The 12746-nt window shown below is 44.8% G+C and overlaps 1 protein-coding gene across 1 annotated transcript in view; it reads left to right on the top strand.

The window, feature by feature from the left end:
• ZNF704 (zinc finger protein 704) overlaps window positions 1-12746 on the top strand; it is a 282103-nt gene that overhangs the window by 264622 nt on the left and 4735 nt on the right. The window contains exon 7 of the mRNA XM_077270719.1: window positions 9220-9311. Coding sequence (XP_077126834.1) covers window positions 9220-9311 — 92 coding nt within the window. The remainder of the gene's footprint in view (window positions 1-9219; window positions 9312-12746) is intronic.

Below are 12746 nucleotides of genomic sequence, written 5' to 3'. Positions count from 1 at the left end.
CTGGGTTTAGAGCTCCCCCTTCTGGCCTGGAGTCAGAAAGTGTTGCATGTACAGCTTACCTGCCAAAGGGATCCCTCCTGTCTCCAGGCATGGCATTGCCCTCCCAGAGAGGAAGGCAGCACCACTGTGGTACCCGGACTCCTGGGGTGCCACACTTACGTTGCCCCTCATTCACTGACTGTTATGCTTAGGTCACCCTCATTCACTGACTGTTACGCTTAGGTCACCCCATCATTCACTGACTGCCACGCTTAGGTCGCTCCTCATTCACTGACTATGGGTAGACGAATGCCAATCTTGTTCAGAGCTCCCTCAAGTTACAATATTAATTGGTTTGGGGACGACCATTGTAAGTGGAAAATATTGGAATTTGAGTCCACAAAAACTATGTCAGGACTCTGAACATTTTTATTACCTTTTGTGCATTACTGCCCTTTTCCAAGATGGCGTCTGTGGTCTCATGTGCACTGTGTCTTCCTGCTATAAAACTCCACCCCAGCCTTCAGTCTGTGCTTGAGTATTCTGCCTTGCATCCAGCTCCTGACCTCTGGTGACTCCCTGGCTATATACCTGCTCCTGTGAACCTGTGGGGTTATCCTGCTACTCTGCTCTGAGTTCCTGCTGCATACACCAGTTCCAGTAATCCTCTTTCATCTGCTGCTCGTGTTTACTTCCATCTGCATTTGCTGGACATGTAAGCTGTTGCTGCTCTGCAAGAACCTGAGACTACCCAGGCCTCCCTGGTTGAGCTAAGATATTATTTGAACTGCCTTATCAGCATATCTATCTGTGTTTTGGACTAAGCAAGGACTTATTCGTGTCAAGTATCCTCAAGAATAATTGTGCTTCATAGACTTTCTGCGTGATTAGATTTTCCTCTGAAGTTTCCTATAGACTGCTAAGCTGCATTTAATATTTACTCCGTGTTGTGGACTTGAGTTTCTCTCTGCACCTGTTTGAATCACCGTGTGATAATATAGACTTTACCACTTATAAAACTGTGTCCTGTAGTTGTCTTGTTCCACGCAAAGAGTCTCCTGAGTTATCCCCTATAATTATTACAGGATACTCTAGCCTATAAAAAAAAATGAGACTGCTGGAACAATGACTGCAGAAACCAGGCTAGAACAGGTGTTTTCCATAATTAGATCACTGCAGAAAGATGTGGAAGGTCTGCAAAAGAAGTTTGGAAGCTTTGAACACAATCAACAAGTGTTTGGACAGACTTTGCAGGACTTAAGCACCCGCATGGCAGCCCAGGAAAACAAACTTGCTGGCATAGAGTCCCAGTATGGATGGGCTTTTCAGGACATAAGCACGCAAATAGCTGCACAAGCGAGTTTTCCCTCTGGGCAACCGCCACCAGCTAGCCCACCTAAGTTGCCCCCATTCAGATTTAATGGTGATCGCGACAAATTTTGTGGCTTTGTGAATCAATGTATGCTATATTTTGATGTGCATGCTGACCGTTTTCCTAATGATAGATCCAAAGTATTGTGTGTAATAATGCTGCTGACTGCACGAGCGCTCGCCTGGGCGAATCCGATGATTGAGTCTCGTGACCCACAGTTAAATAACTTGGATGATTTCTTGGCCGCTATGGCATTAATGTTTGATGGTCCTAATCGCCGTGCAACTGCTGAATCTGCTTTATTGTCTTTACGCCAGGTAAAACGTTCTGTTATTGAGTGTGCTACTGAATTCAGGAGATTAGCGGTAGATACCAATTGGGAAAGTTATGCACAATTGCCTATTTTTAAAAGGGGTCTGTCTAGTATTGTAAAAGATGAACTAGCTCGCTCTGAGTCACCACAAGAGCTAGAGACATTTATACAGCATTGTGTGCGCATTGACATTCGCCTTACTGAGCGTAGGCAGGAGAAGTTTGCTGCATATAACCATATTTCTAACTTTTCCCTTCCTTCCAAAGAGCCTGCAGGTAAAACATCTCGGGAGGTGGAGGAGGTGCCCATGCAAATTGATTCCGTTCAGAGGCGCGAGATCAATGAGCGCCGGGAGCATCGCCTTCGTGAAAGTCTATGTTTCTACTGCGGCCAGTCTGACCACTTTCTGATCAATTGTCCTAAGTGTCCCAGACGGCCTAACAAGGTGCTAGCAGCGGTAGGGGAGTATAACAACTGTGATGATGAATCTGACATCTCTGAATGTAGCCTGCCTTTAAACGCTGTATTCCATTCACTTTCTATGACTTCACCCCCCAAGGAGCTTAACGGAAAGAACTCTCACTGTTCTCTCCCTATGAAGATCCTGTGTTCAGGACAGTGGATTTCCAGTGCAGCTATGATTGACTCTGGTGCAGGTGGCAATTTCATGGATATCGCATTTGCCAAGGAACATGGTATTGAAATTCAGCAAAGAGCCTCTCCAATTACCATGGAAACAGTGGATGGGTCACCTTTAATCTCTGGGCCTGTGGATCAGGAGACCGTACCCCTTGAAATTTTGTTGGAGCCTAATCATCAGGAGCAACTTTCTTTCTTGCTAATTTCTTCTCCTCATTTTCCTGTGATTTTAGGCATTCCTTGGTTGCATTCTCAGAACCCACTTATCAACTGGGAGACCAAGGAGATTATCTTTCCAACAAGGAGCAACTCAGCGTTAACAGAAGCTGTCCCTGAGTCCACGGCTACGGAACCACATATACAGGTATTTTCTTTACCTCCAGCATATAAAGAGTTCTCTGACATCTGTGACAAGAAGAATGCAGATCAGCTTCCACCACACAGGCATTATGACTGTCCCATTGAGTTGCTTCCTGGGGCAGCTATTCCTTTTGGTAACGTATACCCTTTGGCGGCACCTGAGCTTCAAGCCTTAAAGGAGTATATTGATGAAAATCTGGCCAAAGGCTTCATACGTCCTTCTTCCTCGCCAGCAGGGGCACCTATCTTTTTTGTAAAGAAGAAGGATGGGACCCTGAGACCCTGTGTTGACTATCGGGAACTCAATAAGGTAACTGTACAAAACAGTTACCCTTTGCCTCTGATTCCCAAATTACTGGAAAGAGTCCGCCATGCTAAGGTATTCTCTAAACTGGATCTTCATGAGGCTTATAATTTGGTGCGTATTCGTCCAGGGGATGAGTGGAAGACAGCATTCAGATGCCGGTATGGACACTTTGAATCTCTTGTGATGCCCTTCGGGCTTTGTAACGCCCCTGCAGCGTTTCAACACCTTGCTAATGACATTTTCAGAGATTTGTTGGACCAGTTTGTAGTGATTTATTTGGACGATATACTAATCTTTTCTGACTCTCTACAGGAACATGAAGAACATGTCAAAACTGTTTTAAGACGTCTGAAAGAGAACCATCTGTATATTAAGCCGGAGAAATGCGAGTTCCATCGTTCTGAGATACAGTTCTTAGGTTATATCATCTGTCCCCAGGGGCTGAACATGGAATCTGGTAAGATTCAGGCTATCCTTGACTGGCCGGTACCCAAGAATGTTAAGGAGGTCCAACGTTTTATTGGTTTTGCAAATTTCTACAGACGCTTCATTCGAAATGTTTCTGATATTGTCCGTTCCATTACTTCCTTGACAAAGCAGGAAAAGCCCTTTAAGTGGTCATCACAGGTTCAAGAAGCTTTTGATCGGCTTTAGATCTGTTTCACATCAGCACCGCTGTTGATATACCCAGATCCAACACTTTCTTTCAATGTGGAGGTGGACGCTTCTGATAATGCTTTGGGGGCTATTCTCTCCCAAAGAACTGGAGAGAAGGGTCTGCTACATTCTTGTGCTTTCTTTTCCCGTAGACTAACCTCAGCAGAGAAGAATTACGACGTGGGAGACAAGGAATTGCTAGCTATTATTGCGGCTTTCAAAGAATGGAGGCATCATCTGCAAGGAGCTGCACAACAGATCATAGTGCTAACTGACCATCGCAATTTAGAGTTCCTTAGATCCGCTAGATGTCTTTCTCCTCATCAGGCTCATTGGAACTTATTTTTAAATCAATTTAACTTTGTTATCTTGTACCGTCCAGGTTCTCGTAATGGGAAGGCTGATGCTTTATCCCGAATCCATGCTGCGGATTCCGTACCTGGAGCCCCGTCCAAGACCATTCTATCTGATGCCAATTTCATCGGAGTTATCCACGATCAGGACTTGTGGAAGGAGTGCAGGGAGGCCTATGACGGTGATGTATTTCTGGCCAACCCACCTGTGGATATTAATCTTGTCTTTAAGGGTGGCATGTGGTTCAGAGATCGACGTATCTACGTCCCTGAGGTCGTCCGTCTGCAGATCCTCAAGTTGGTACATGACTCCAAGTTGGCTGGTCACAGGGGGGTACAGAAGACACAAGAGTTCCTGAGCCGATTCTTCTGGTGGCCAACTTGCCTGAAGGATACCAAGGACTATGTTCTCTCTTGCTAGGTATGTGCTCGTTACAAGACTCTTCATGTGGCACCTACGGATCTTCTACAACCATTACCTGTTCCGTCCCGCCCTTGGGCGTCTATATCAATGGACTTTATTGTGGAGCTGCCTACATCGGGGGGCATGAATACAATCATGGTGGTAGTTGTTCGCCTGACTAAAGCTGCTCATTTTGTTCCGTGCACCGGCCTCCCCTCAGCTAAAGATACAGTGAACTTGGTTATACAGAATGTCTTTCGGTTGCATGGGGTTCCGGATGAGATCATCTCTGACCGTGGAGTGCAGTTCACTTCAAGATTCTGGAAGGGGTTTTGCTCTGCACTCAATTTTTTATGTCTGTCTCTCTTCCGCTTACCATCCACAGACAAATGGTCAGACTGAGCGTACCAACCAGACGCTGGAACAATATCTAAGATGCTATGTCAACCATCTCCAGGATGATTGGTTGGAGTTGCTGCCGTTAGCCGAATTTTCATATAACAATTCTCAGAGCGCCTCCACTAAATTTACACCTTTCTTTGCCAATCTGGGTATCTTACCTAGGTCTCCAATTAATTCTCCGGTTCCGGCAGTGGAGGAAAGGCTGACTGCGATGAGGCAAAATCTGAAGGTTCTGAAGGAATCCCTGACCACAGCTCAAGAACGTTATAAGAGATCGGCTGATAAATTCCGTAAACCTGCACCCATGTTCAAGGTAGGAGATTCAGTGTGGTTAGCATCTAAGAATCTGAAGTTAAACGTTCCTTCACAAAAACTTTGACAGAAATTCATTGGCCCTTTCAAGATCAACGGTAAACGGTATTGTGAGCTCTGTGGCCTGCCGGCTGAAGCTGCCTAGGACTATGAAGGTACACCCAGTTTTTCATTTATCTTTGCTAAAGCCTGTATCTCCTAATACCTTCCAGGGACGTGTTGTGCCACCTCCACAGCCTGTGGTGATTGATGGGCAAGATCAATTTGTGGTGGAGGAAATTGTTGATTACAGGATTCGCAGGAATCGGCTCCAATATCTGATAAGATGGCAGGGATATCCCCCTGAGGAAGACTCTTGGGAACCTCTGGAAAACATCAATGCCCAACAGAAGATTTCTCGTTTTCATCAGAGATTCCATGAGAAACCAGGTCCAGGATCGTCCTGAGGCCGCTTCTAAGGAGGGAGTAATGTCAGGACAGGTGTCCTTGGGGTCCAGGCAGCCTGAAGACAGGTGGAAATCCCTTTTGCTAGGTCAGTTTGGGAGCCTTCCACTATGCGCTGTTTTCTAGTCCCTTACTCCCTGTGGTGTCCTAACAAGGTTCTCTTGCTCTCCTGTCCTGGGACACTACCTGCACGGTAGGCAACTTGAGCCATCCCTCTGGGGTCTCTTCACACGGTTACTCCCGGGCTCTGAAATGCTGCTTTACCTCAGGTTTAATGTGGGCAAGTCACTTTTAGCTTCCTGCCCTCTGGTTTTGCTGTGGGACTTGCAGTTCCATACAGCCTCGGGCTCCCTGTGCCCGGTTTCTATGCTCTGCTTAGAGGTGACCAATCGCAGCCCTCCTCCAGCTCTTAGGTTCCTCTGTGCTCCTTCACTCTCTGCTTGTCTTCACCAGACTCTCTACCTTGGTCTTCCTGGACCATCTGTCTGCTATCAACTGCCTAACTCCTCCTCCAGACCAGGATGTATATTTAGGGAAGCTCCCCTAAAACTGGGTTTAGAGCTCCCCCTTCTGGCCTGGAGTCAGAAAGTGCTGCATGTACAGCTTACCTGCCAAAGGGATCCCTCCTGTCTCCAGGCATGGCATTACCCTCCCAGAGAGGAAGGCAGCACCACTGTGGTACCCGGACTCCTGGGGTGCCACAATTACGTTGCCCCTCATTCACTGACTGTTATGCTTAGGTCACCCTCATTCACTGACTGTTACGCTTAAGTCACCCCTCATTCACTGACTGCCACGCTTAAGTCGCTCCTCATTCACTGACTGCTATGCATAGACGAATGCCAATCTTGTTCAGAGCTCCCTCAATTTACAATATTAATTGGTTTGGGGACGACCATTGTAAGTGGAAAATATTGGAATTTGAGTCCACAAAAACTATGTCAGGACTCTGAACATTTTTTATTACCTTTTGTGCATTACTGCCCTTTTCCAAGATGGCGTCTTTGGTCTCATGTGCACTGTGTCTTCCTGCTATAAAACTCCGCCCCAGCCTTCAGTCTGTGCTAGAGTATTCTGCCTTGCATCCAGCTCCTGACCTCTGGTGACTCCCTGGCTATATACCTGCTCCTGTGAACCTGTGGGGTTATCCTGCTACTCTGCTCTGAGTTCCTGCTGCATACACCAGTTCCAGTAATCCTCCTTCATCTGCTGCTCGTGTTTACTTCCATCTGCATTTGCTGGACATGTAAACTGTTGCTGCTCTGCAAGAACCTGAGACTATTACCCAGGCCTCCCTGGTTGAGCTAAGATATTATTTGAACTGCCTTATAAGCATATCTATCTGTGTTTTGGACTAATCAAAAACTTATTCGTGTCAAGTATCCTCAAGAATAATTGTGCTTCATAGATTTTCTGCGTGATTACATTTTCCTCTGAAGTTTCCTATAGACTGCTAAGCTGCATTTAATATTTACTCCAAGTGTTGTGGACTTGAGATTCTCTCTGCACCTGTTTGAATCACCGTGTGTTAATATAGACTTTACCACTTATAAAACTGTGTCCTGTAGTTGTCTTGTTCCACGCAAAGAGTCTCCTGAGTTATCCCCTATAATTATTACTATTTACAAAATAAATATACAGCAAAAGTAAGTTGAAATTAGGTTCTGAAAGCTGTATTTCACTTTCTTTTATGAGGACAAGAGCTTCTTCAGGGTCCTTTTCAGTATACATTATAACAGAATAATAACCCTGAGCCACCTTCACCTGGTGTTGAGGTCACCCACGCATGGGTAAAGAGCAGTAAAGTACTGAATAGTAGTAGTAGTGATGGTCGAGTATACTCGTTGGTCGGGTTTTCCTGAGCACGCTCGGGTGACCTCCGAGTATTTGTGACTGCTCGGAGATTTAGTTTTCATCGCCCCAGCTGAATGATTTACAGCTACTAGCCAGGCTGAGTACATGTGGGGGTTGCCTGGTTGCTAGGGAATCCCCACATATAATCAAGCAGGCTAGTAGCTGTAAATCATTTAGCTGTCGCGCGATGAAAACTAAATCTTCGAGCAGTCATAAATACTCGGAAGTCACCCGAGCGTGCTCTGGAAAACCTGACCAACGAGTACGCTCGCTCATCACTACTGAATAGTAGCGAGGACCCACATCTGTAATGAAGGAGTTTCTCCACTGAGATTCCCAAACCTGGTCAATCACACAGGCAGCAAATCCGTAATCTTTGTGAACTGATGTGATATCAATGTACAGTAGGCTTGGAAACCTGAAGCCATTGTAAGCTGAGGTCATCATGTATAAGGGTCCTATTATTCAGGTGAAGAAATACCCCATAAAAAGCTCTATTTGATAATACATCAAGTTGACCAATTTACATTGTCAGCAGCAAAACCCATTTACAGTAGGAATATGCTGCCAAAAATGATCATTGTTATATCTAAGGGCAGCACGGTGGCTCAGTGGATAGCACTGTTACTTCAGCACAGGGTTTCTGGGTTCAATTCCCACCAAGGACAACATCTGCAAAGCGTTTGTATCTTCTCCCCGTGTTTGCGTGGGTTTTCTCCGGGTTTTCCATTTTCCTCCCACACTACAAAGACATACTGATAGGGAATCTAGATTGTGAGCCCCAATGGGGACAGTGATGATAATGTGTGCAAAGCGCTGTGGAATTTGATGGCACTGTGAGTAAAGTATAAATAAAATATCTGCAAAAAAATGATGTAATCAATGTTAAATGAGCGAATTATCATCTGTCATTCGATTCCTGGGCAACGATTCGGAACCATTGATGGACTGAATGATCACTCAGGTCATTGTTCCCATATGGTAAGAGTCAGTGGTTGGAATCCGTAGCCATATATTATGATTTGTTTCCATAGATAATAGATTTTACACCTGATTTTCGGGTTTGTCTCATGTTCTGCAGGGGAGCGGTGATTGTATGGGGCGGTGCACTCCTACTAGATTGACAGAACAGACCAGCGGCATCACTGCTGTCTGAACTGTGCACGCTCCGATGTTTCCTGCAGCTTGGCCTCTTTAGAATCGGAGGATTACAGTAGCACTAAAATTTGGCATATTGGGGCTAACAGTGCGCTCCAGCGATTCAGTTAACTTTAGATCAGCAATCTGTATTGGAGAGAACATGATTAGCCACTGCTGCTAGATGGCAGAGGTGGCCGGTAACCTAGGTAATGGGCATTAAAGAATAAAAATAAAAATCTCTCCATTCTTGAGAACGAGGTGGATTTTAAAAGAACAAGTAAATTGCAAAGTTGCCTGCTTTTGCAAGCACAATGAAATTTTACCCATTAACGAACCTGAAAATAAATAACCTTAATTACAAGCTGTTCATTGCTATAATTCCCAATTCTGAGAACTGTACTTTAATCTCATTTTCTTTAATTAAGCTTAGTACAGGAAAGTACATGTGCCACATAAAGTAGCGATGTATGAAGCATTCACAATCTGTGCACACCTGTTCACAATCGCTGACAATATCACGCACCTCCGCGCAGGCGTCACAATTATTTGTGGTGGGCTCTTATTTTAACAATCTGTCTATTGTATAATGTTGCATTTTATACCTGGGCTACGGCAATGTGGTTATGCTGTGCGGGCGACTGGTATTAATGTAATCCGTGTACTTTTTTAATGTTGTCTTTTCAGGTCTGTCTTCCTTGCAATAATAATCTTGAGGAATATATTCCATCCATTCATACAGTGAGATCTTCACCTCCTAGAGCTGGCGTAGCATCAAGGTAAGAGAAATAAGTAAATTTAGTATCAACACATATAAATGCAAACTGATAATGCTATCAAAACACAAAAATATGAACAGGGAAGCTGTAATCAGAAAATTACTTAAAGGGAACCTGTCACCACGTTTTTGGAAGATGGGATAAAAATAGCGTTAAATAGGGGCAGAGGTGGGCGTTACATTAGTGTGTGTGTTATGCGTTTATTACCCACCTAAGTTGCCGAAATAACTTTGCAAAGTCTCCGTTTTCGCCTGTCAATCAGGCTGGTCAGGTCACATGGGCGTGGTGTCTTCACCCAGATTTGGCGTAGTTTTCCGTTGGTGGCGTAGTGGTGTGCGCATGCCCAAAGTCCGGAATCCTCTTCCAGGGGATTTAAAATAGCGCGGTGTTCGTTATTGCATTGGTGATCGGTGGGCGCGGCCATCTTCCTTTGGCCGCGCGTGCGCAGAAGCGGCGCTCTGCTGGCCGCGGCTTCAGGAAAATGGCCGCGGGATGCCGCGCGTGCGCAGATGGATATCGCGGCGGCCATTTTCCTGAAGCCGCGGCCAGCAGAGCGCCGCTTCTGCGCACGCGCGGCCAAAGGAAGATGGCCGCGCCCACCGATCACCAATGCAATAACGAACACCGCGCTATTTTAAATCCCCTGGAAGAGGATTCCGGACTTTGGGCATGCGCACACCACTACGCCACCAACGGAAAACTACGCCAAATCTGGGGGAAGACAACGCCCATGCGACCTGACCAGCCTGATTGACAGGCGAAAACGGAGACTTTGCAAAGTTATTTCGGCAACTTAGGTGGGTAATAAACGCATAACACACACACTAATGTAACGCCCACCTCTGCCCCTATTTAACGCTATTTTTATCCCATCTTCCAAAAACGTGGTGACAGGTTCCCTTTAATGTGCAAATCAGCTTTTTATCTAACATCATTTCCTTAAAATATTGCAATGTGGGTATGTTTCATATCATTAATTAAAAAATAAAAAAATAAATTGGCAATTTTGCAATAATCACAGTGGCCACTGGGGCTTTTTAGACTTATATTTTCTGTCCTTTCAGGAACAGTTTTCAGCAGGCTCATCATCATCAGAGGAAGGATTACAATGACAGGCAACACTTCTATACTCGGCTGATAAAACACAGGATCCACCTATCACAATAAACGATGTCACTGCTGACCCTGCTCCGTCTCTATTCACAATGATTATTATTGCACATGCTCATTAGATGCTTCAATTAAAAAGAGATGGGGTCAGGACCTGACCATTGTGGCTTTGTTCAGGTCTTTCCAGAAACAACAGGAATAATTAGAAAAAAAAAGCTCCAGTGACCACTGTGAAAACTGCAAGATTTCTATTTTTTTATTAATACAAATGGTGATATGTAAAAAAAAAATATTTTTAAACAATACATCAACAACACAAAAACCTGAATTGAAAAATAGGTCATTATCTAATGATAGCTTTCCTTTAAGGGGGCCTGTCATTTACTAGGCTGCTTGCTACGGTTTTGATAAAAAAAAAATCACTGTTTTATCAGCAGGAGATTATCAGTAGAGGACTAATAAAACTGCTGACATGTAGTCCTTCATATTCATGAGCTCTGTAAAACCCCGCCCCCACCACTGATTGGCATCTTTCTGCCTATGCACAGTGTACACAAAAATCAGAAAATCAGTGGTGTGGGCAGGGTCATACAGAGCTCAGCATTCAGAGAACTGATAGATCTGCAGCATAAAACTGTGATTTATCATAATGACAGCTAGAAGCCCAGTACTTGATACATATCTGGAGTCAGGGTCTCTGCCTCTACATTATGCTGCTCTTACATGGGGTAACAAAACACCGGTGACAGATTCCCTTTAAGCATATCCAATCACGGTAAGTGTTCATAGATCCATATAAATCTCTATGTATCAGAAATGGTCCATATGGCCCGCCACTGACCAGGCTTACACTGGAGGGTCGTGACTAAGTGGCTACCTGGTATTCATTAGAGCTTATGATGGTGTGAATAGGCTTGGGCCATTAGGGTAGCAACCAGGTGCCACATGAAAGCAGTGTCCGGACCTGTAGCAGCTGACTAACAGATCAAGGCAGGAATACAAGGTACAGAAAGCACAGGCAAAGACATAGACAGTCCGAGGTCGGGGCGGGCAGCACAGAGGTCAGATGAAATAAGGAAACTAGCCAAGTCGGTAACAGGAGAGATAACAATATAATGCACCTTGACAGGAAACTGGAAACTAATTGCTATAGCCAGGTGGAGATTCTCCAGCAAGATGAGGATGCAGCAGTGCTAGAGATGCGGCAAGAGGAAGTTCTGCCTGATATCCTGAGACTGAGGTTTGCAGAGCGTTAAGCGCAGTGAGCAGAACAGTGCCGAGAAGACGTGCGAGTTACCGATATGACAGGTCTGATAGTGCCTAGCCATGACTTTTATCAACCGAATGTCCTGTGCTAAAATTTCATAAGAAAAAGAAGGTTATACATGTATCAATACAGTGGCATGTAAAGGTTTTGGCATCCTTGGGAACGGAGGCCGCTGCTTGCACCGCTGAGAGCCTGGTGCCGTTGGAAGGTAAGTATATCCATATTTTTTATTTTTATTATTTTTTTTTACATGAATATCCATCCCAGGGCCTGAAGGAGAGTCTCCTCTCCTCCAGTCCCTTGGAACCATCCGGACCGCACACGCCGTATAAGACGACACCCGGCGTATAAGATGACCCCCTGTCTTATACGGCAAGTATATCCCAAACTCCATATTTTATATGGAAAAGTTGGGGGTCGTCTTATACGCCCAGTCGTCTTATACACCCAAAAATACGGTATATATGTATTTTCATCTTTCACATTTTAAAAATTATAAAAAAGAAAATGGGCAGATGCAAAAGTTGGGGCACCCTTGGAGATTTGTGTGCTCAGATAACTTTGACCAAGGTGTCAGACCATATTTAGCCTGTTAGGATTATCGCTTGTTCACTGTCATCGTTAGGAAAGGCCGGGTGATGAAAATTTCCCAGCTTTATAAAAACCCAGCCTCTAAACTTGTGCCAAAAAAAAACAGCCATGGGTTCTTCTAATCATCTGCCTAGAACTCTGAAAATGAAAATGATGGAGGCCTACAGGAGAAGGCTATAAGAAGATATCAAAGGGTTTTCAAGTTGCCCTTTACTCAGTTCAAAATGTAATGAAGAAATGGCAGTTAACAGAGACAGTGGAGGTCAAGATAAGGTCTGGAAGACTAAGCAAAATTTAAATGAGAGCTGCTCATAGGATTGCCGGAGAGGCAAATCAGAACCCCTGCTGACTGCAAAAACCTTCAGAGAGATTTGGCAGATTCTGGAGTCGTGATACATTGTTCTACTTTCAGAGAACCTGCACAAATATGACCTTCATGGAAGAGGCATCAGAAGAAAACCTCTCCT

The sequence above is a fragment of the Ranitomeya variabilis genome, chromosome 6 (genome assembly GCF_051348905.1).
Source record: "Ranitomeya variabilis isolate aRanVar5 chromosome 6, aRanVar5.hap1, whole genome shotgun sequence".
Lineage (NCBI taxonomy): Eukaryota > Metazoa > Chordata > Amphibia > Anura > Dendrobatidae > Ranitomeya > Ranitomeya variabilis.
The sequence above is the reverse complement of the archived record's forward strand: the minus strand, read 5'-3'. Positions and strand labels throughout refer to the sequence as shown.